The 21,302-nt window shown below is 35.9% G+C and overlaps 1 protein-coding gene across 1 annotated transcript in view; it reads right to left on the bottom strand.

The window, feature by feature from the left end:
• The window catches only part of CPA3 (carboxypeptidase A3), a 38,793-nt gene extending 18,605 nt beyond the window's left edge, over positions 1-20,188 (bottom strand). The window contains 15 exon segments of the mRNA XM_021069814.1: positions 1,614-1,703; positions 2,440-2,446; positions 2,878-2,906; positions 2,909-2,958; positions 4,299-4,388; positions 4,442-4,518; positions 5,700-5,765; positions 5,768-5,807; positions 5,976-6,030; positions 6,033-6,082; positions 15,068-15,079; positions 15,081-15,190; positions 18,290-18,365; positions 18,463-18,560; positions 20,162-20,188. Coding sequence (XP_020925473.1) covers positions 1,614-1,703; positions 2,440-2,446; positions 2,878-2,906; positions 2,909-2,958; positions 4,299-4,388; positions 4,442-4,518; positions 5,700-5,765; positions 5,768-5,807; positions 5,976-6,030; positions 6,033-6,082; positions 15,068-15,079; positions 15,081-15,190; positions 18,290-18,365; positions 18,463-18,560; positions 20,162-20,188 — 877 coding nt within the window.

Genomic DNA, 21,302 nt, shown 5'->3' with positions numbered 1-21,302 from the left:
GGTCCCATGGGTTTATTTTTGCTCTAGTTTCTATTGCTTTGGGAGACTGACCTGAGAAAATATTCATGATGTTGATGTCAGAGAGTGTTTTGCCTATGTTTTCTTCTAGGATTTTGATGGTGTCCTGTCGTATATTTAAGTCTTTCAGCCATTTGGAGTTTATTTTTGTGCATGGTGTGAGGGTGTGTTCTAGTTTCATTGCTTTGCATGTTGCTGTCCAGGTTTCCCAGCAATGCTTGCTGAATAGACTTTCCTTTCCATTGATGTTCTTGCCTCCTTGTCAAGATTAATTGACCATAGGTGTCAGGTTTTTCCGGATTCTCTATTCTGTTCATTGGTCTGTCTGTCTGTCAAATTACCTTCTTTGAACCTGAGTTTATTCAACCTGTTTCAGTAGGGCAGCTTTCACCCAGAGATATATGCTATTACCATATTCATTATGGTAGAATAGAATTAGATGCTAAGGTGGCATTTTCTTTTTTTTTTTTTTTTTTGTCTTTTGTCTTTTTGTTGTTGTTGTTGTTGTTGTTGCTATTTCTTGGGCGCTCCCGCGGCATATGGAGGTTCCCAGGCTAGGGGTCAATCGGAGCTGTAGCTACCGGCCTACGCCAGAGCCACAGCAACGCGGGATCCGAGCTGCGTCTGCAACCTACACCACAGCTCATGGCAATGCCGGATCGTTAACCCACTGAGCAAGGGCAGGGACCGAACCCGCAACCTCATGGTTCCTAGTCGGATTCGTTAACCACTGCGCCACGACGGGAACTCCTAAGGTGGCATTTTCAACAAAGTTAGATAAGCAATAAATTTATGAGTTGGGGTAATGATAATTTCTCCTTGAATATATGTGATATGATAAAGTTGTGTAGCAACTGCGGTATCATCTAATAAGGCCTCTGCTTATCGTTGTTTTTCCATTAAACTTTTTCATTTTCTTCACTCCAGATGTGTCTTTTCACTAAACTTTACAGAACTACTTAGTTGTTGGTTCTAACCACTGCTATTTTTCAAATTTTATCAGGTCAGGAAGAGGAGGGACCTGAGATTTCTATTCAGATTTTCTGAATTTCTAGATTGTATATGATTTTTAGCAAGCCAAATGTATTAAGAGATGGTTTGATAAATAATCTTACCTCCTAATTACTCCTATGAAAAAATTCATAATACTTCTATAGTAGTGATGCTTTCATTTTTTATTTTTACTTTATTTAAAAATAATTTTTTTTTTTTTTTTTTTTTTTTTTGCTTTTTAGGGCTGCACCTGTGGCATTTGGGAGTTCCCAGGCTAGGGGTCGAATCAGAGCTACAGCTGGTGGCCTATGCCACAGCCACAGCTACACGGGATCCAAGTCATGTCTATGACCTACACCACACACAGCTCATGGCAACGCTGGATTCCCGACCCACTGAACAAGGCCAGGAATTGAACCCACATCCTCATGTATACTAGTTGGATTTGTTTCTGCTGTGCCACAATGAACTCCCTCTTTAATTTTTTAGATTAGAAAATTAACACTTAGGGAATACCTATCTTTACTAAAAGAAGTAGATAGTTTGAACTCTGTGTTTAAACACTGTAGCTATTTTCCTTGAGATCTAGTCAGCTACTTAACAGTTATATGAGACATTAAAGTTCCTGTTGAAGTCAGTTCCGATGCATCTGGAGTTTTGTTTCTTAGAATGATTTTTTTCTCCACATGTGACTCCGCAGAATTGAATGATGGAAGTGTTTATGCAAGATCAGTTTGCATTTTTCAATTTTATTACTTCAGATTTTCTCTGCAAGTGTCTATAGCTTTATTTGAAATTTATCTAGTTAAACTGAGGCCCATTATCATGAAGAAAAAATATTTTTCTTATAATATTTTCAGAAACATTGCTTTTATATTAATATTCTAAGGCTTTGAAAAAAATTCAGTTTGTTTTAAAAGCAGTTGATTCTCAATACTAGAAAATAATCAGTGATGTTCTGAAATTACCTATAATTTGAATTTTAGCTTCATAACATCTTTTACCATTTATAGATTCAAATATAATATAGCTCAAATTGTGACCATTAGAGCATGATTTTTAGAAAAGAATTTTTTTGTGGTAGTATCCATCTAATATTTCAAAATTACTCTTATTTAGTAACAGTAGGGCATAAAATATTATCTTAAAAGACAGATATCTGTGTCACTTTTATTTATTTCTGATAGCTATCCACCTCAGATTCTGTCCCAAGTTGATGGAATATAATGACTTTTGTTTTGAAGTCAGTATGTTCATGTCTCTAAATAACTTTTATTTTTAGCTAGAATATACTTTTGCTATATCATATAACATTCAATTCCTTTATAATTACTGCTTTTTTATTTTTCTGCATTACTAGCTTCAACAACAAAAATTTCATATTATTTCAAGGAGTTCTATATAACATGAAAATCATGCTTTCCTTACTCTGAAACTAAGTTAAAAAATAGTTTTCTGAGTTAGAATTAACTGGTTAATCAGACCTTAAACTTAATGCATAACAATCAATGTGCATTAAAGTCAGTAAATAATGTATTATCTAAATTCAGAGCAGTACCTGTGTCCATAACCAAATATATCCATCCACATTTTTTTTTTTTTTTTTTGTCTTTTTGCTATTTCTTTGGGCCGCTCCCGTGGCATATGGAGGTTCCTAGGCTAGGGGTCGAATTGGAGCTGTAGCCACTGGCCTATGCCAGAGCCACAGCAACGTGGGATCCGAGCCGCGTCTGCAACCTACACCACAGCTCATGGCAACGCCGGATCGTTAACCCACTGAGCAGGGGCAGGGACCGAACCCGCAACCTCATGGTTCCTAGTCGGATTTGTTAACTACTGCGCCACGACGGGAACTCCTCCATCCACATTTAACACAGGAAGAACATAAAAGTTCTTTGGTTCAGAAGTTTGGTCATAATTTTGTTTTTAACCATAAGTTTTGGTTTCCTGTAGGGGTAGGAAAATTTAAGTGGTTGGTATAAAGTTTAGTACCATGTGGAAAGCTGTAGTTATAACTTCAATGATTATCATTCCTTAAGTCATTTACTCAAGGTTACATGTTTAAACATATATCCCCTAAACTGCATAAAGATAAATGACCCATATAGATAAAAGAAAAAAAGTGAGTCTTATCAGACTAGTGAAATTAATTGAACTGAATATTCTTTAAAGGATCATTTAATTATTAAGACTTGTAGCATTCCAAATGTAGCATTCAATTTAAGTTTCATGGGAAGAATGGAGGCTATGTTAAAACTTAGTACAACAATTGCTAAACAAGTATAGCTTGTTCTAAATGAATTCTTTACCTCACATCTTTAGGTAAATATAGATTGAGTTTGTATGTGTAGGAATATGTGAATGTTGTGAGGCATTTGTGAATTAATTATAAATAGAATTAAAGAAAAAACAAATGCTATTAAACAATGAGAGTGTTTAGGTTGACCAAATTTTTATTTTCTCACACTGGATTGAAATTTCTCTAATTTCCTGAGCTTCCCATTTTTACCTAAAATCTCTCATTATTCTTGGACAGTCTCTTCCAGGCATATCGTAATGGAGCCAAGATATTTCTTGAAGCCCTATCTTGTGTATTCCTTTATGGCTTGAATAAACAGAGCTCTTGACCCTCAGGTAGAAGAACTAAAATAGCTGCAGGGATTTATCAGTTCCACTGGCAGACTCATTCCTAGTGAAAGTATCCTTGCCCTGAAAGTGGTCGTGATGCATATTCCAATGACATGTGTATGCAAAAGCTGGCAGAAAAGAGAAAGTTAAAAGATAGTAGGAATCAGAATACAATAGAAGTAGAGAGGAGCAACAAAATTATAGCTGGATTTACTTTTTAAAAAAGTGAGTTATTTTTCACTCAGAAAATTTAGGTATGAAAATTCCAATTGTGTGTGTAGCCAATTAAATTTCTAAACAGGAACTAAAATTCTGTGCTTTGTGTTCATTGAAGAAAAGCCAAGTTTGTAGGTTGTAATATAAAGATAGTTTCAGATTTTCCATACTTAACTATATGAAAAACCATATTATAAAGTATATATATTTTAGTTTTACAAACTGTCTGCTGGAGTTCAAGAAGTTTGAAGGAAGGTGTCAATTTTATAAAAGCCTCAACGATGAGTAAAACCCAGAGCATTTATTTCCTGACAGCACCGAGTGTGGGCCCTTCTAGTTAACTGGATCTGTGCTCATTTGTAAAGGGGTGTTGCCACTCAGCAAAGTGCTGGAGACATGGCAGCCAAAGGAGAATTGTGTGTGAATGTTCCAATTGACTTAGCTGATAGACAAACCACTGGCAGGATGCTGGCGAGAACCATTCTCGTGCATGAATGCCAGAGTCCATAAAAATAGCCTTTCTTTTTTCATCCCTTTCCCAATCTTTTAAAAAAATGTTGAGATATTGTTTTACATGAACTCACACATTGATCCCTTGTTGTCCAATAACTCATTCATAGTCTCAAAGCAATCCTTTTGGCTGTCTCCTGTTGAATGAGTTAACTGTGTGTGCACATATTATTCTCAGGGAGGATCATGACACATATCTTTAAAATACGTAATTCATAATCTATTTCATAGTATATTTTTCAGAAATTTCAGAGTTGCTTTTAGGCATTAAAAATCACAGTATATTGTTTTTCTTATTTTATTGCTAACATCCCTTGGCCTGAGAAATAGATTATAAAGTTGCTTTTATTTGTCATTTCCTTTTGTTTTTCTTCATAAACACAAGGTTTAGCCTAGAGTGGAAAAGATTTTGTAGTTGTTTTTGCAGTAGGGAGGAGGAATATTGGATGGACATTTGAAGGGCTGTCATTTTGAAGAGAATTTAGATTTGTTTTGGGTGGTTGAAGAGAATCAATGGATGGGAATCCAGGGTAAGGAAGGGCGTCTCAGTTATTAAGGATATGCTTTAGGGAGCACTGTCTTTGGATGTACAAAAATCTACTGGCAGTTGAATGGCAGTTGTCAGCTCTGTCATAGAAAGGAATTCCCTATTATTAACATGGAGTTGAAATGCCTTACTTACCGTCCTGGGATCCTATGATTACGTGATTCTTAAATTTCTTTCCTTCCTGACACTTACTCATCAGTTTCACAGAATTTTTTTTTGTCTCTCTCTCTCTCTCTTTTTTTTTTTAAGGGCCACACCAAGCCATATGGAGGTTCCCAGGCTAGGGGCTGAATCCCAGCTGTAGCCATCAGCCTACACCACAGCCACAGCAATACAGGATCCAAGCCACATCTGCAACATACAGCACAGCTCATGGCAACTCCAGATCCTTAATCTACTGAGCGAGGCCAGGGGTCAACCTGTGTTCTCATGGATACTAGTCAGATTTATTTCTGCTGAGCGGTGACAGGAACTGCAGTTTCACTGAATTTTAATAGACAGAAAACTGAATTATACGCCAGGGACATCATAAATTCTTGTAATAAAGATATGGTTTAAGAACATGTCTGGATTTGTCCACTATGTCTGTCAAGTAGTTTATTCAGGGACTTTCTTGTTTCCATCTAAAACCAGCTGCCTCTTCTATTTTTGAATGGATGTCTAGAGCTTATGTTTGTTTGTTTTTTTTAAATAGATTTTATTATCTAAAATTTAACTAGTTGGGCCAAAGAATAACTTTTAAATTCGTATTTTCAACAATAATAAATAGTTCTTGAATTATTTTTACCTTGAGTACATATAGTGGATTATCTTCAACAGTAGTTCCAATTTTAATGTGAGAGACCATTTTATTTTAGGATGCTGATGTACCATTTTTTCAGTCCAAGCAACAATCCTAAGAACAAAACCAATTTTGAGGGATTAGAATAAAAGAAAACTAAATGACAACAAATGTTGAGAGTAACTTTTTTCTTTTTTAATTTTATTTCTGATTTTTATTGAGATATAGCTGATTTACAATCTTAGTAACATTTTTCTTTTTGGAGGTATAGGCATTTTATACTATACCTTGTCCCAGTTATTGTATTTTTCAGAGCCGTGTCTGCCTGGAATATCTTTTTAACATCAAACTGTTTCTCAACCTCTTCTGGTACATCTTGAATCAAGATTCTGTTTGACAGGGGGATGATAAAATGCACATTTACCAGAGAAAGAAAAACAGTTGTCTTTCATTTGTAGAAATTCTCTCTTCCCTCATCTCCGTCTTAGATCAAGTTTGCTCTGTTTCTTCATTATTCTCTAACCATCTCTCTTAGACATGTCATGTGCCTGGCTTCAGATATTCCCATTTATCTAGAACTGTGCTCTTCTTGCTGATTGACTGATCTTAGTTTAGAGGAAGGACATAAATGAGGTATATTTCTAATTAGAGTTTATTTAGCACATGAGACCAAGTATTGCTCATGAATATTGATTCCCATTAACATCAATGACAAGCATGTTATTATGCATATTATATCTAACTCACTATATGCTTGGCTTTTGCCTTATGATGACTCTGGGATTTCTGAGAAAAAAATATGACAACAAGTTTGGAATCAGGTGGGGCATGTTACGCTAAAACATATGAAATCTGAGAAGTTTGGAAATTATATTTTGTGTCATCGCTGCAGACATCATTAATTGTTTTAAGGTCAAAGGAGTGCATGTGGCTTTTGCTTCAACTGCATTAATAGAAGTAGAGGAATCAGGCAAAAGAGAGATTTTATGGTCTCAGAGGTTGATTTGTAACATAAGGCAGTATTAATTAGTCACAGGAAGCTAGTATCTAAGAATATTTTTAGGCTTACACATATCAATTTAGCTCTTGTGATAACAGCAGAAAAAGAAAATTGTATGAGCTGAAATACAACCTTTCCACAAATGCAGCTGCATGAGGACATCAGAATGGTGCCAGATTGTTGCTGATAGGGACTAGAAATTAAGCCTAAAGCTGGAAATTAAGAACTCGGCCAGATGTTATTTTCATGAACCCTTCCACTAACCAGCAGCCAGGTTTAAGCAAATGAAACCAAATTACTTTCTCTCAAATATTATTTTAACACTCCAAGATTTGCTTAATTTGTTAAAAATGTTCCTAAATATAGGTGAAAAGATAAATAATTATCCCTGAGAATTTATTTATATAAATGGATAATGTTTATTGAGTCTTTCTTGTGTGCCAGGCATTCTGTTCAGCATGATATTTACATTTTATCATTTAATCTTTATATCAGCCCTATTAATTGGATATCATTATAACTTACATTTTTTAGAGGTTAGATTTCCAACATTGTCACAACTGGCAAAATACAGAAGTTGGGAATTGAACCTAGAGATGTCTGACTTCAGAACTCTAGTTATGAACCATTATACAACAGTGCCTCCATCACAAAGAGTGAAATCCTGGGTATTGTCTTCAGACCTATAGTCTTAGTCTCGTGAGTCTTGTGCAGATTTTGCTGATTTGTCCCACTCTCCCGGAAGCCTAAGTCCCAAGATCAGGGGGCAGGTAAGTTCAGAGAAGAGGCAAAATTAATTTTATTTTGAAATTTCAAGGCTTGTCTCCTTCTGAGGCTTTTACAGAATAATGAAAAAGAATGGAGATTGCTTTGGCAATTTGTGGTCTTTTGTGAGTCCATATAAATTTTAGGATTTTATACTTAATTCTATGAAAAATGTGACAGGTATTTTGATAGGGATGGCATTAAATCTGTAGATTGCTTTGGATAATATTGCCATTTTAACAATATTATTCTTCCAATTCAAGAGCATGGGATTTGCATCATCTTTGGTTTCCTTCATCGGTATTTTATGATCTCCAGGTTGTAGTTTTCTTTTACCTCCTTTATTAAACTTATTAACAGGTATTTTATTCTTTTTGATGCAATTTTAAATGGAATTTTAAAAACTTTTTCTTTCTGATAGTCATTATTAATGTATAGGAAAGCTAAAGATTTCTGTATATTAATCTTGTATCCTGCAACTTTGCTGAATTCATTTATTCTAATAGTTTTGGGGTAGAGACTTTAGGGTTTTCTATATAAAATATCATGTCATGTGCAAGCAATGATAATTTTACCTCTTCCCCTCCAATTTGGATAACTTTTACTTCTTATTCTTATCTGATTGCTGTGGCTAGGACTCCTAATACTATATTATTACTTTATTATTATTTTTAAATTTCTTAAAAAATTTTTAGTTTATTTTTTTATTACTCAATGAATTTATTACATTTATAGTTGTGCAATGATCATCACAATCCAGTTTTAAATATAATAGCAATACTATGTTAAATAGAAGTGGAAAGAGTGGGCATCTGTGTCTTTTCCTCAGTTTACAGGAAAGGCTTTAAGTTTTTCACCATTGAGTATGATGTTAACTAGGGTTTGTAATAAATGGCTTGTTACACTGAGATATATTCCTCTGTACCCACTTCGATGAAGGTTTTTTTTTTTAATCATGAATGCATATTGAATTTTGTCAAATGCTTTTTCTGCATCTACTTAGATGATCATGTGATTTTTATTCTTCTTTTTGTTAATGTGGTGTATCACATTGACTGATTTGTGAATAATGAACCATCTTTGTGTCCCTGGAATACATCCCACTGGATCATGGAGCATGATCCTTTTTATATAATGTTGGAATTTGTTAGCTTGGAGGTATCACTCTCTCTGACTTCAGACTGTACTACAAAATGATGGCAATCAAACAGCATGTTTTTGGCCCAAAGTGGGCACATATATCCATGGAACAGAATAAAGAGCCCAAGAATAAATACTAGCATCTCTAGTCATTAATCTGTGACAAGAGTCAAGAATGTGCAATAGAGAAAAGCTTCTTCAGTAAGCGATGCTGGGAAAACTAGACAGCTACATGTAAAATAATGAGATTAGAATATTTCCTCATACTCTATACAAAAATAAACTCAAAATGAGATAATGACCTAAGTTTAAGACCTGAAAATATAAGACTCCTAGAAGAGAATATAGGAACAATACTCTTTGACATAAATTGTAACACTGTTTTTTGGATCTGTCTCCTAAGGCAAAAGAAATAAAGGCAAAACTAAACAAATGGTACCTAATTAAATTTAAAACCTTTTGCATAGCAAAGGAAACCATAGAAAAACAAAAATACAACTCACTGGGAGAAAATATTTGCAAATGATGTGATTGACAAGGGTTTAATATCCAAAATATATAAACAGCTCATACAAGTCAATATGAAAAAAAAATCAAAAAGTGGGCAGAAGAACTGAATAGACATTTTCCCAAAGAAGACATATGGGTAACTAACACGCACATGAAAAGATGCTGAAAATTGGTAGTTATTAGAGAAAAGCAAATAAAAGCAACAATAGATATCACCTCATGCCTGTCAGAATGGCTATTATCAAAAAGTGTATAAATAGCAAATGTTGACAAGGATGTGGAAAAAAGAAAATCTTTGTACACTGGGAGTGTGAATTGATGCAGCACTATAAAAAATAGTATGGAGGTTCCTCAAAAAACTGAAAATAAAATTACCATAGGATCTGGCAATTGCACTCCTCTGTATGTATCCAGAAAAAATGAAAAAGCTAATTTGAAAAGATACATGGCACCTGAATATTCAGTAGCAGCACCATTTACAATAGCCAAGGTATAGAAGTGTCTTAAGTGTTCATCAACAGACACATGGATAAAGATGTGGTGTATATATGTATACAACAAAATATTACTGAGCCATAAAAAAGAATGAAATTCTGTCATTTGCGGCAGTGTGGATGGACCTAGATAATATGCCCAGTGAAATAAGCAGAGAAAGACAAATAATATGTGATATCACTTATTCAAAAAAACCAAATAATATATATAAAACAGATCAATTTATATATATATGTAAATATATAAACAGACACAGATTTAAACAAAGTAGTGGTTACTCATGGCAAGAGGGGAGTGAAGAAGGGAAAGATAGGGGTATGGGATTAAGAGATGCAAACTAGTGTGTATAAGAATAAACAACAAGGATATATTGTATAGCACAGGGAATTATAATTATTATTTTGTAGTAACTTTTAATAGAATATAATTGTTAAAAATACTGAATCACTATGCTACATACTTGAAACTAATATAATACTGTAGCTCAATTATACTTCAATTAAAAATAAAGAAGGAAGGAGTTCCCATCATGGCTCAGTGGTTATCAAACCTGACCAGTATCTATGAGGATGTGGTTGGATCCCTGGCCTTGCTCAGTGGGTTAAGGATCCAGCGCTGCCATAGGCTGTGGTGTAGGTCACAGATGCTGCTCGGATCCTGCATTGCTGTGGCTGTGGCGTAGGCCAGTGGCTGCAGCTCCAATTCGACCCTTCGACCCCTAGGCTGGGAACCTCCATATGCTGTGGGAGTGGTCCTAAGAAGACAAAAAAAAAAAAAAAAAAAGAAGGAATATAGAACATATATAGTGTATATGACTGCTGTGGGCGTGTGTGTGTGTATGTGTGTGTGTGTGTGCACACGCAGTGGGAAGGATGTTTCAGGGAGGCAGAATCATTGTTATGGTGCCTTGTATACTGATCCAGTCTGTCTTCTCCCTTGCCCACATTCCTGTAGGACCCGGGCTGCTTAAAATCTAATTTCAGGTATCCACAATATCTCATTTGTCTCCACTAATTCCCTAATTGGGTTATCTTATATCAAACTTGGCACTTACTAACATGGATTTCCTAACATTTGAGGCACACTACTGTGTTGGATAATAAACTTCAAGGTGCTAATTTATTCCTTAGGAGGGAAAGGGTGCATCTGATGATAGTCTCTAGTTATCCTCTGTTGCAGTGTGCATGCATGTGTGTGCACACACATTCTTGTGAGCACACTGTAAGTGCTCTTTCTTCGACTTACATTGATAAAAGTAGTAAAGGAACCTGGCAAGGAACAATTTTATGGTCTCAGCCAGGCTTTGTGAAGCCTCAATGAAACATCGTTTTAAAGATAAAGAAAATGAAATGGAGAGAAGTTAAATATATTGCCAATGTTAAATACCTAATGCATGGTTTAAATGGGACTAGACTCAGACACTCTCACCCAAGAGTACACATTTTTTTCTACCACACTCTTCTGCTTTCTACAGTGACCAATATTTTGTTGACATTTATAGTAGATATTAACCTACCTGTTTTATTATTGGGTAAGGAATATGTAAAAATATGGAACAGAAGAAAAATGAATAGGATGAAACATTAGAATGATTTATTGATTAAAAATACTTATAGGACCATGTACATCCTTAGAATATGAATTTTTATCAGACAATATTATTAGGTAATTAGACATTAATATGAACTGTTGATGATGAGTTTGGTGTAGGTCTCTTCTGCATTTCTCACATAATCCACATAATTATGTGGATCTTAATAAGATTTTACTAAATTGAATCATTTGAGTTTTACTATTAACAGTTGCTTTCTGAATGATCTTTCCTTTACAATGCTTTATTTTCTAATTTTAACTTTTTTCTTTTTTTTTGCTTTTTTGTGCCACCCCTCTGGCATATGGAGGTTCCAAGGCTAGGGGTCAAATTGGAGCTACAGCTGCCAGCCTACACCACAGCCACAGCAATGCCGGATCCTTAACCCACTGAGTGAGGCCAGGGATCGAACCCACAACCTCATGGTTCCTAGTCAGATTTGTTTCTGCTGTGCCAAGTTGGGAACTCCTTATTTTCTAATTTTAGCTTTTGATCAAAGAAAAGATAATCTAAAATGCATCTAAAATATAAATATCTGAGATATGAAAAAAAATAGTTCAAACACTAGGGTTTTCAATTACTGAATCTAAATATGGCATCTGCCCCTAAGGTCAGTGCAATGGATGTACATTCCTTTAGACATTTATTGAGCCAGTCTGTTCAGGTTTGTTAGTATAATTTGTTCTTTGGACTTGACCTTTTGTGATTATGTAAGAATGTAAACAGAAAGGGAGCAAAACATACTACTTTAAAATAAAATCTGTCTTAGTAATTTAATTTTCTGAAAATTAAAAAAAAATCACACAGATGCTTTAAACTAAATAGTGGTTTACATGCACTATCTAATGAAGGGTGTCTAAGTAAATCATTGTGTCAAACCAGCCTCTTAATGTGGTTTTATTCAGACTGGTGCCTGGGTGCAACCAGATGCTTCTGTTCTTAGAACCCTCTTCTGTTACTGACTGACACTAAGTAACACATGTAATTAATATGCAAATAAAATTATCTATATAATTAGTACTGGAGACAAGAGTTTAAATAGTTCTTGTCTGCACAGATCACTTTACATATTTATATTTCTGAGGAATGTAACTAATTATGTGGCATTCCCGCAACTGTGGCTAATTCAGACCAATTTCTAGAAATCATGTCCTAATTAAATAAAACTAAATTTTACAGGTAGTTTAACACTTTGGTTCTAGATGGAGATAGCAAGAAAGTATTTGGCAGAAGACAAAATGAAAAACTACACTATTTGTGAGGATCTCGATTTAGACCTCTGTTTTGAGTCAGAAATGTTTCAGGTGAGGAGAGGACCAGAGGAGAAAGGGCTGATATGAGCTATTTGATAAAATAGAAGGATGGCAGCCCCCTGCCTAGGTGTCTTCTGTCATAGTGATTTATTTTTACTATATACTTTCAATGTCAAGCAACTAGCTTCTTATCTACCTTACCAGAATATTAAAGAAAATATACTACTTCATTTTTACCCTGTTTTTCTTTTCTTTTTTTTCCCATTTTTTTTATTACTCAAATGGATTTATCACATCTGTAGTTATATAATGATCATAACAATCTGATTTCACAGGATTTCCATCCCACACCCCAGGCACATCCCCCCAGCCCCCAAATTGTCTCCTCCGGAGACCTTAAGTTTTTCAAGGTCTGTGAGTTAGCATCTGTTCTGCAAAGAAGTTCAGTCTATCCTTTTTTCAGATTCCGCATATCAGTGAAAGCATTTGATGTTGGTGTCTCATTGTATGGCTGACTTCACTTAGTATGATAGTTTCTAGGTCCATCCATGTTGCAAAAAATGCTGGTATTTCATTCTTTTTAATGGCTGAGTCATATTCCATTGTGTATATATGTACCACATCTTCTGGATCCACTCCTCTGTCGATGGACATTTGGGTTGTTTCCATGTCTTGCAGCTCCATACCAAAAAAACAAACAAGCCTGTCAAAAAATGGGCAGAAGATCTAAACAGACAATTCTCCAAAGAAGACATACAGATGGCCAAGAAACACATGAAAAGATGTTCAGCGTCACTCATTATTAGAGAAATGCAAATCAAAACCACTCTGAGGTACCACCTTACACCAGCCAGAATGGCCGTCATCCAAAAGTCTACAAATAATAAGTGCTGGAGAGGGTTTGGAGAAAAAGGAACCCTAGTACACTGTTGGTGGGATTGTAAATTGGTGCAACCACTGTGGAAAGCAGTATGGAGATTCCTTAGAAAACTAAACATAGAACTACCCTGTTTTTCAAACCAAATTATACAAAGTTGGCCAGCTAAAATTTATTTTTGCTTGAGCTAGATACTTTTTAAGAATTAGTCTGGATCAGGTTTATATTAATGAAGTAAAGTGAAGATTAAATAAGTGAGGCACATATTTGAGAAATCAGGCTGTGAAGTGAATCAGGAGACACAGTCACCAGGGAGTATGTAGGGTAGAGGGGTGATTTCTTTGAGCTGAAAGAATCAAGATGTCATCTCAGCCTTAGCTTAAGCATAGCGTCTGTAATGCACTATTAATTCCTGTGATCCCAGAGGTATATTTATAAAGTGTCTTATTTCTAATTTAACATGCAATTTATAAAATCATAGAAAAGTACATATATTAATTAAAAAGGTTTAGATACTGGTTAAATTAATTCTGAATGTGTTGTTCCCATTTACTAACTTCTGTTTGTTTCACAACCCTCTTGAAACAATAGCAAAAACAAGGACAGTGATTGACAAGCACACATAATAGCCTGTGACTTTTTAAGCCATTAAGCCACAGACAAAAATACCTTTTGTCTTATGTATGTTTCCTTCATTTCAATAGTGTTTATGTTTATTAAGGATATTATAGCAATATAATAAATACAATTAAGGCACATGAGCATCAATAAATCCTGCCTGTGATATAACATTATGGGATTTTTGTTTGAGCCAGGAGTAGAAGGTCTTTTGAATTACAGCACTAAGTTAGGTAGCAGAGGCATGAAATAGCAAGTCAGAAAGAAAGAACTAGTATTTAGGAATGTTTTGAGTGGTGAGGGTTCTCAATAAAGGGTACTGCTGGAATGACAAGGGTTGGGGGAGTTAAAACAGGAACTCTCAGTACATCAAATTGCTAAATGCTTTAAAGTATAAAAATACATTTTGTTTTCTCTATTATGTGTTGATTTGCAATATTCATTTCTAGGCTTCCTTCTTATTCTTTGCCCCAGGGCGCAGACTGTATGTGCATGACCTATAGTTGGTGGTCAGTAAATTCTAATGTCCTCCCATTTCTCTATGGGACTACAGCAACTCCTTTCTCCATCTTTGGCCATATGACAATTCTCTCCTGTTAGATCTGTCTTATTCTACTGCATTTGAGGAAGAATTTTTTTTTCATAAAAACTTACTTATTATATATTTTATATTCATATATCTGTGACTCAAGGTGAACACTGTTATTCGGGTCTTCTTTTATGTATCAGGAGAATCCAATACAAGAATGCAGTGCTGCTGGTCATCAGTAGTGCTGAGCTCTGGATTGATCCCCTGTCAGGGATGATGAGTGTGACCAAAGCCTCCATGCCTGTTCACATGCACTCTGTCATAACCAGGGGCTGATTTTTGGAGATGGCAGATATCATAATTGTCATTCTTGCAGATTGCAGCAAACATCAGATGGAAGCTGAGAAGCCAGGTTAGAGCTCATCATTTTTGTAAGTAGGTCTCCATACTGTGTTTGGAAGTAACTATAAATTTTATCTTAGAGATAAAACTTTCATTTTGGGGGAGCGTAATTCAAAACTTGTACTTTCTTTTCAATTTCAAAATTCCTCAAACTTTGAGTATCTAACACATTTGAATATTTGCATAGGACTTACTCATAATGCATTATTTTGATCCAAGGCAGACCGAATAGACTGGGATTCCTTTTCACCAACTCGAAAATCCACTGTCATGTTAGCAGTTATGTGGTGGGTGGTGTCTGGATACCAGAAGTCAAGCTGTGGAGATGAGTTCAGTGTTAGTCACAGTTGTTTACTTGCTCACTCAACACATACTTATTAAGAAATGACTGTAAGTGAAAGGAATTTGGGGTTCAATGTGACTGAAGTACGGACCCTTCTTTTAATAAGCCTATGAGATTTTTACATATATATGTAAGAATTGTTGAATATTAGGGAGTGGGGAAAAAACCATTGTACTGATGATCACTTTTTTAGGACATAGTAGCTACACATGCAAAAAGATTGAGCAGCTTTTGGTTAATATGTTTGTTTCTACCACCTTGGGGTCAGTTGGAGTTGTTTCACAATTGATTTAGCCATAGCATCTGTCTCTAGTTGGGAATATGGATTAATATGTGGCATCCCTCTCCCCTGCTCCCACTCCTGAGTCAGGCCTCAAAACGAGATGTCCCTATAAACTCTGCAATTCCTGGAAGGTTTGTGTCCAATGAAGGCATAATCTCTACCCAGTTACTTTTCTAGCAGTATGTTCTTGGGAAAATAGTAAAACTCTTCGAGTTTCAGTTCTCTCCCCTAAGAAATAGGGTTAACAGTACTCCACTGGCAGTGCTGTGAAGATTGTGAAATAGCTATGATGTCTCGGCCATGCAGGCATTTAACAACTGCTGATTCCCTTCTCTTTATTTTCCTCTGGCTGATAATTTTAGAAACTTGGTGAATAAGGCTATAAAGATAGCATTCAGATTAAAATAATTTGAGAAGATTTCAATTCTTGTTCTTCAAAATCATACTCTCCTCAGAAAAGAAAATCATGGACTTGGAGAAGAGACTTGTGGCTGCCTGATGGGAGGGGGAGGGAGTGGGAGGGATCGGGAGTTTGGGCTTATCAGACACAACTTAGAATAGATTTACAAGGAGATCCTGCTGAATAGCATTGAGAACTTTGTCTAGATACTCATGTTGCAACAGAAGAAAGGGTGGGGGAAAAATGTAATTGTAATGTATACATGTAAGGATAACCTGACCCCCTTGCTGTACAGTGGGAAAATAAAAAAAATTATAAAAAAAAATCATACTCAATTGTGAAACCAAATGAAGTACAAATTCCCCACCTAGGAAATGTGGAGTAAATGCTCACTTTCCACCCATTATGCCAAGCTTGTGGGTATGTCTCAGTCTACCTGGCTGGTTTGTGGTTGGCTCCCATTCTACCTCTAGGTCAATCAATTATGTGCCAATATGAGGCTGCTATGACCTAACCAATATATATTGGTTTATTTTGATCAAAAAGCTATGGTATAATTAGATATGAGAGATGTGTGATTAAAAGGTGAATTAGGCAGGGCCATCTAATCTAATCTAATAGCAATTTTTCTGTTCTAACAAGCTAATGTAGTGCAGGAGTTGAAGGCTTGGTGAACTTTTGTGAGCATTTGTTAAGCACCAGGCACAGAGCTGGGTGGCAGGGTTGTAGAGGTTAATAAATGAGAAGCAAGATGTTTGGTGTGGGAAACAGAGCTGTATATGCATTTCCAATATGCTAACCAATGCCAGGGGCAAGCACAAGGTGTTCTAGGAGCACAAGAAGCAACCCAAACTGATCATGAGGGTTGATAACCAGAAAAGGACTTCCTTCAGGATACGCTGCCTGAGCTGGTTCTTAAAGAATGAAAAGCAGTTAGCCAAGTCAAGAAGGAAATACATTCCTCCTGAGAAAAGTGGGTTAGTTTTTGGTAGTTATGGTACTTGAAGGGTGAGAAAGAGGGTGATGGGGAGGGGTTCAGAGGATTGGCAGATTGTGAAGGTCTTGGAATGCCACAGCAATACCAATAGTTTTCTATTGTAATAAGATATCGTAATAACTTCTACAGTGCTTATTAAGGCCAGGCCTGCTTCCGAGCATTACCTAAATATTAGCTTATTTAGTTTTTATAGCAATTTTAGGATGTTGGTATGATTATTATCCTTACTTTACAGAGCAGAAGATCGAGACGCAGAGAGGTTAAGTAACTTGCCTAAGGACATAGAGCTAGTGTAGAACTAGGATTTGAACCTCTGAAGGCCATAATCTTTCCATACTAGGCTGCCTTTCACTAATAATTAGAGGAATGCAATTGTCCAGTTTTAGAGAAAGCAGTCAGGTTGCTTTGAGGACTTTGCTTTGTGGGAGGCAGGACTAGAACCCTAAACACTAGACAAATTGAAATTGTTGAGATTGTCCCTTTAAAAGCCAGGGGAGACATGGATTTGGCAGTGGCAGGGGAATGAAGACGGAGTGTGGATTTAAAAAACATTTGGGAATCAGTATAGTCAGGACTTTGGATTGATTTGATGTGACTAGAATAAATCTCAGATTTGGTTCTGGGTTTAAACCTGATATGTTTACAGTGTTCTGTCAGTTTTCTACTGTACAGCTATAATGGAAAAAAAAAATCATTATACAACCCCCCAAAAAAAGCCCCCTGATATGTGGTCTTGGTCATATAATTTATTGTCTTTGAACTTCAGTTCTAATGTTTTAAACAAGATAAATTATGACACTAACATTGAAAGTCTAATGGAGAATTTGAAATGATGTATATGAGGTGGCTGGCACAGTGTGTCTTGTGTATAGGAGCAGCTGAACAAGTGATAAAATGATTGCTTTAGATCGTTGGATTTTAAAAGACCAATCTAACTTTAAGAGTTTTCTTTTAAAATTGACCTGCTCTTGGAAAAGCTCACATCTTGATATTATCACCCAATACATTGATGTTAACCAGTACCTTGATGCTATCATAATTTTAACAGAAATTATGTCACTGGTACAGATTAGAATGGAGTAAGGAGAGAGGAGGAGCGGGCTAGGCACTAGAAGGGAGGGAGAAGAGACCATGATAAAAGTGTCAGGAACATCTCCCTGCTTCACAGTTTCATCCAGAAAAAGCTGTTGTCTGCAAAGCTTTTGGGTAGGAAAACAAGTGATAATTTGGGGAAAAATAAACAAAAAAAAGAAAAATATTGTGTGAATTACCCAGGTTGTCCCTATCACTTACCCTACCTTTGTCTTTGGTAGCTCCGTGTGCATTAAAAATAAAAGACAAAAAAAGTAGCTTTTAGGGAATGGAAAGAAAATATAAAATAGCCCTCTATTACCTGGTTGGTTTTGGCTAAGTCCTTTATGGTGTTTGTTTGTTTTTCATCCTGGGGCTTCACACGGAGTACCTTCTCCCTTGAAGAATACAAAAGATGCAACATGCGAACTGCAAAGAAGTATTTCTTAGTCCTCTTTTCACACGGAATCTGAAACAAGGGGCAGTGAGATTTACCTGTCAAAAGAGACATGAGCGAAAGCAAGAATGGTAGTGATTAAACCCACAGCCAGGATGAACCGTGTGGTTCTTCTGTGCTTGCCCCAAGAAGACCCCTGCCAGTTTTATGCCTCAGCTCTTATCTGGAGGTACAACTCATTTCCTCTTGGGGTTCTGGTGGGTGACATGTTCCCCCTATATTTTCTAGTTGGGGAGGAACACTAACACTAAATGCCTACTTTGTGTCAGGTAAGTGCTATGCACTCATATACCTTTTATAATTGGAAATACCCATTTTACAGGTGGGATGAGAGGCAAATTCCATGTTTAGCAAATAATTTGCCCAGGTAGCAGAGTTATTATGTTCACAGAGTTGAGATTTGAACCCAGTTCTTTGTTCTAAAATATTACTCAGAGGAGTTCCCATCGTGGCGCAGTGGATATGAATCTGACTAGGAACCATGAGGTTGAGGATTCAATCCTTGGCCTCGCTCAGTGAGTTAAGGATCTGGTGTTGCCATGATCTGTGGTGTAGGTTGAAGACACAGCTCGGATCTGGCGTTGCTGTGGCTGTTGCGTAGGTCAGCAGCTACAGCTCCGATTAGATCCCTATGCTGTGGGTACGGTCCTAAAAAGACAAAAAAAAAAAAAAAAAAAAAAATACTACCCTACCCTATGCTTGAATTGAATGGTGGAAGGAGTTAGTTTATAAATTTGCACCTAGAACCTGAGTTGAATTTGGGTATCTGGCCATATAACCTTGATGGGTAGTCCTTAATAACAAACAATATGATTTTTGAAGGTACATTATGAATTGTTAAAAACATTTAACTTACAAAATATTTTGAATAGACTAAAAATACTGTGAGTAATCTGGAAAACATTGATGTATTCACCATCTTGATTTTATACTTTTGCTATCATTGCTTGATATCTCTCTTTGTAAAGAAGTAAACATTACAGAAATTACTAAATCATGTCATCTCCACTCCTTTCTCTTTTTCCTCCCTCTATCCTCAGAGGGAACCCCTGTTCATAAAGCAACTCGAGGACATTTAGAGGGCAAGATAATATGGTTGCTCAAATGTTTGTTCATTGGCTGATTTCCTCACGGTCTAGATGCTCTAGATGCCCACTAAGTGCTTTTTGAAAGTTGAATTAATGGAAGTCATTTATGAACCATTTTAAACAATGTCTTGGGGGATTCTTCAATCTTGAACTCAACTCACTTAATTATGGATTGTTTGGGAGAAGGCAACACCTTTACCCAGAATTATAGGTAACTTAACATAGTGAGTGCATTTATCTCATCAAATAACTTAGACTTTCCTCTCAAAAACTACATCTTCACATTGAGAAATATATAGATGGTCATATATGAAATTTCTCAGAGTCATAGTTATATATTTTTATTATCAAAATAATATTGTTGGGGAGACGCCCTGTTATATGTATAGCAGTAATAGCTTCATTCCTTTTCATCTGATGGATATGCAATATGACGTGTCCCCCAACCCTGCAAGTAAGGAAGAGAAGGGTTTACAAATGCCTTCATGTTCTTTACATTGGACAACCTCATTAGCAGTAGAAGATCTCAAAGCAAATTCTTGCTCCATTGCTTCTAAGCGTGCATTTGACAGGGTTACGGAGGAAAAGGAAGTGCTTGACTTAGGAATTAGACACACATAACCTCAGAGTGGCTCCCAAGCACTAGTACTTTGCCTTGAGCAGGCTGCCTGGTCATTCCAGGCCTTTGTTTCCTCATCTGTAAAATGGAGATGCAAATGGGACTCTAATAAATGGCTGTGAGGGCTAAAAGAGATCATTTGTAAGGGACTTGGTGGGTGGGAGGTACAAAAACACACCCCTGTCCTCTAGGCAGTTAATGTAATTGTCAAGTTCTGTAAACAGACTTAATTGGCCACTGTTAGGCTAGGCTGCAGAACTGATGAGTTCTGCATACATCATGTTTAGGTTAAAGTAGTGGCTGTGTCTGGAGGGGCAAAATATCTCCCTGTATTTGTTTTCATGTGGACTGCTTCAAAGAAAAAAGTTGTATGTTACAGCTTTGCTTTTTGGAGTTTTATTTTCTGATTCTAAAAGTAATACATACTCATTGGAAATAATTTAGAAACATATAGAAAAATTGAAAGAATAGGAATCACTCTTAATTCTAGCATTCTGATATATTTTCTATGTTAAAACCCTTTTCTGTGTGACTAGGTTTAAAACTGTAGAGAAAGTATCTATACCTGTTTTTCAAGTCAACAAGGAAGGGTACTTTTATTTTATTTGGAGATCTAAGTAAATGTTTGAAAAATCCTGATATTTCTTAGGATAAGACTTTGATGATAAATTATCTTTGACTTCTTAACATCTATTGCATATTGACAATTCCTTGTTTCTGGAATAGGACATAGATATGATGTTTTAAGACCTCCTACTTCTCCCCAATCTATTTAGCCTCTGAAAAACAATATGGCAGATGGATTTCAAGAATATTTTGGAGCTTTTTCTCAGAATAGTTGTGATTTCTTGGCAGGAATAGTTTCAGTACAACTTTATATTACTGAATCAAGATTTATGAAGGGTGGCATATGTATGGAGTAGGATGAATAGTTGTTAGATACCATACCATTTTAGGATTTATATATAAGGCTCATAGGTTAATTAATCTCTTTAAAAATTATTTAAAGTTGAATGCTTCAAACAATAATAATTTTACATCTTCTTGAATCTTTGTACTCATAGGATTTTTCTATGTCTGGACATATTTAAAATATTGATATTTAAACTATGCTTTTCCTGCATATTTTCAAACATTATTACTATAAAAGAAATGTCCTAGAGAATGGAAA

Source organism: Sus scrofa, chromosome 13 (genome assembly GCF_000003025.6).
Source record: "Sus scrofa isolate TJ Tabasco breed Duroc chromosome 13, Sscrofa11.1, whole genome shotgun sequence".
Classification (NCBI taxonomy): Eukaryota; Metazoa; Chordata; class Mammalia; order Artiodactyla; family Suidae; genus Sus; species Sus scrofa.
This window is presented reverse-complemented; position numbering and strand designations above follow the sequence as displayed.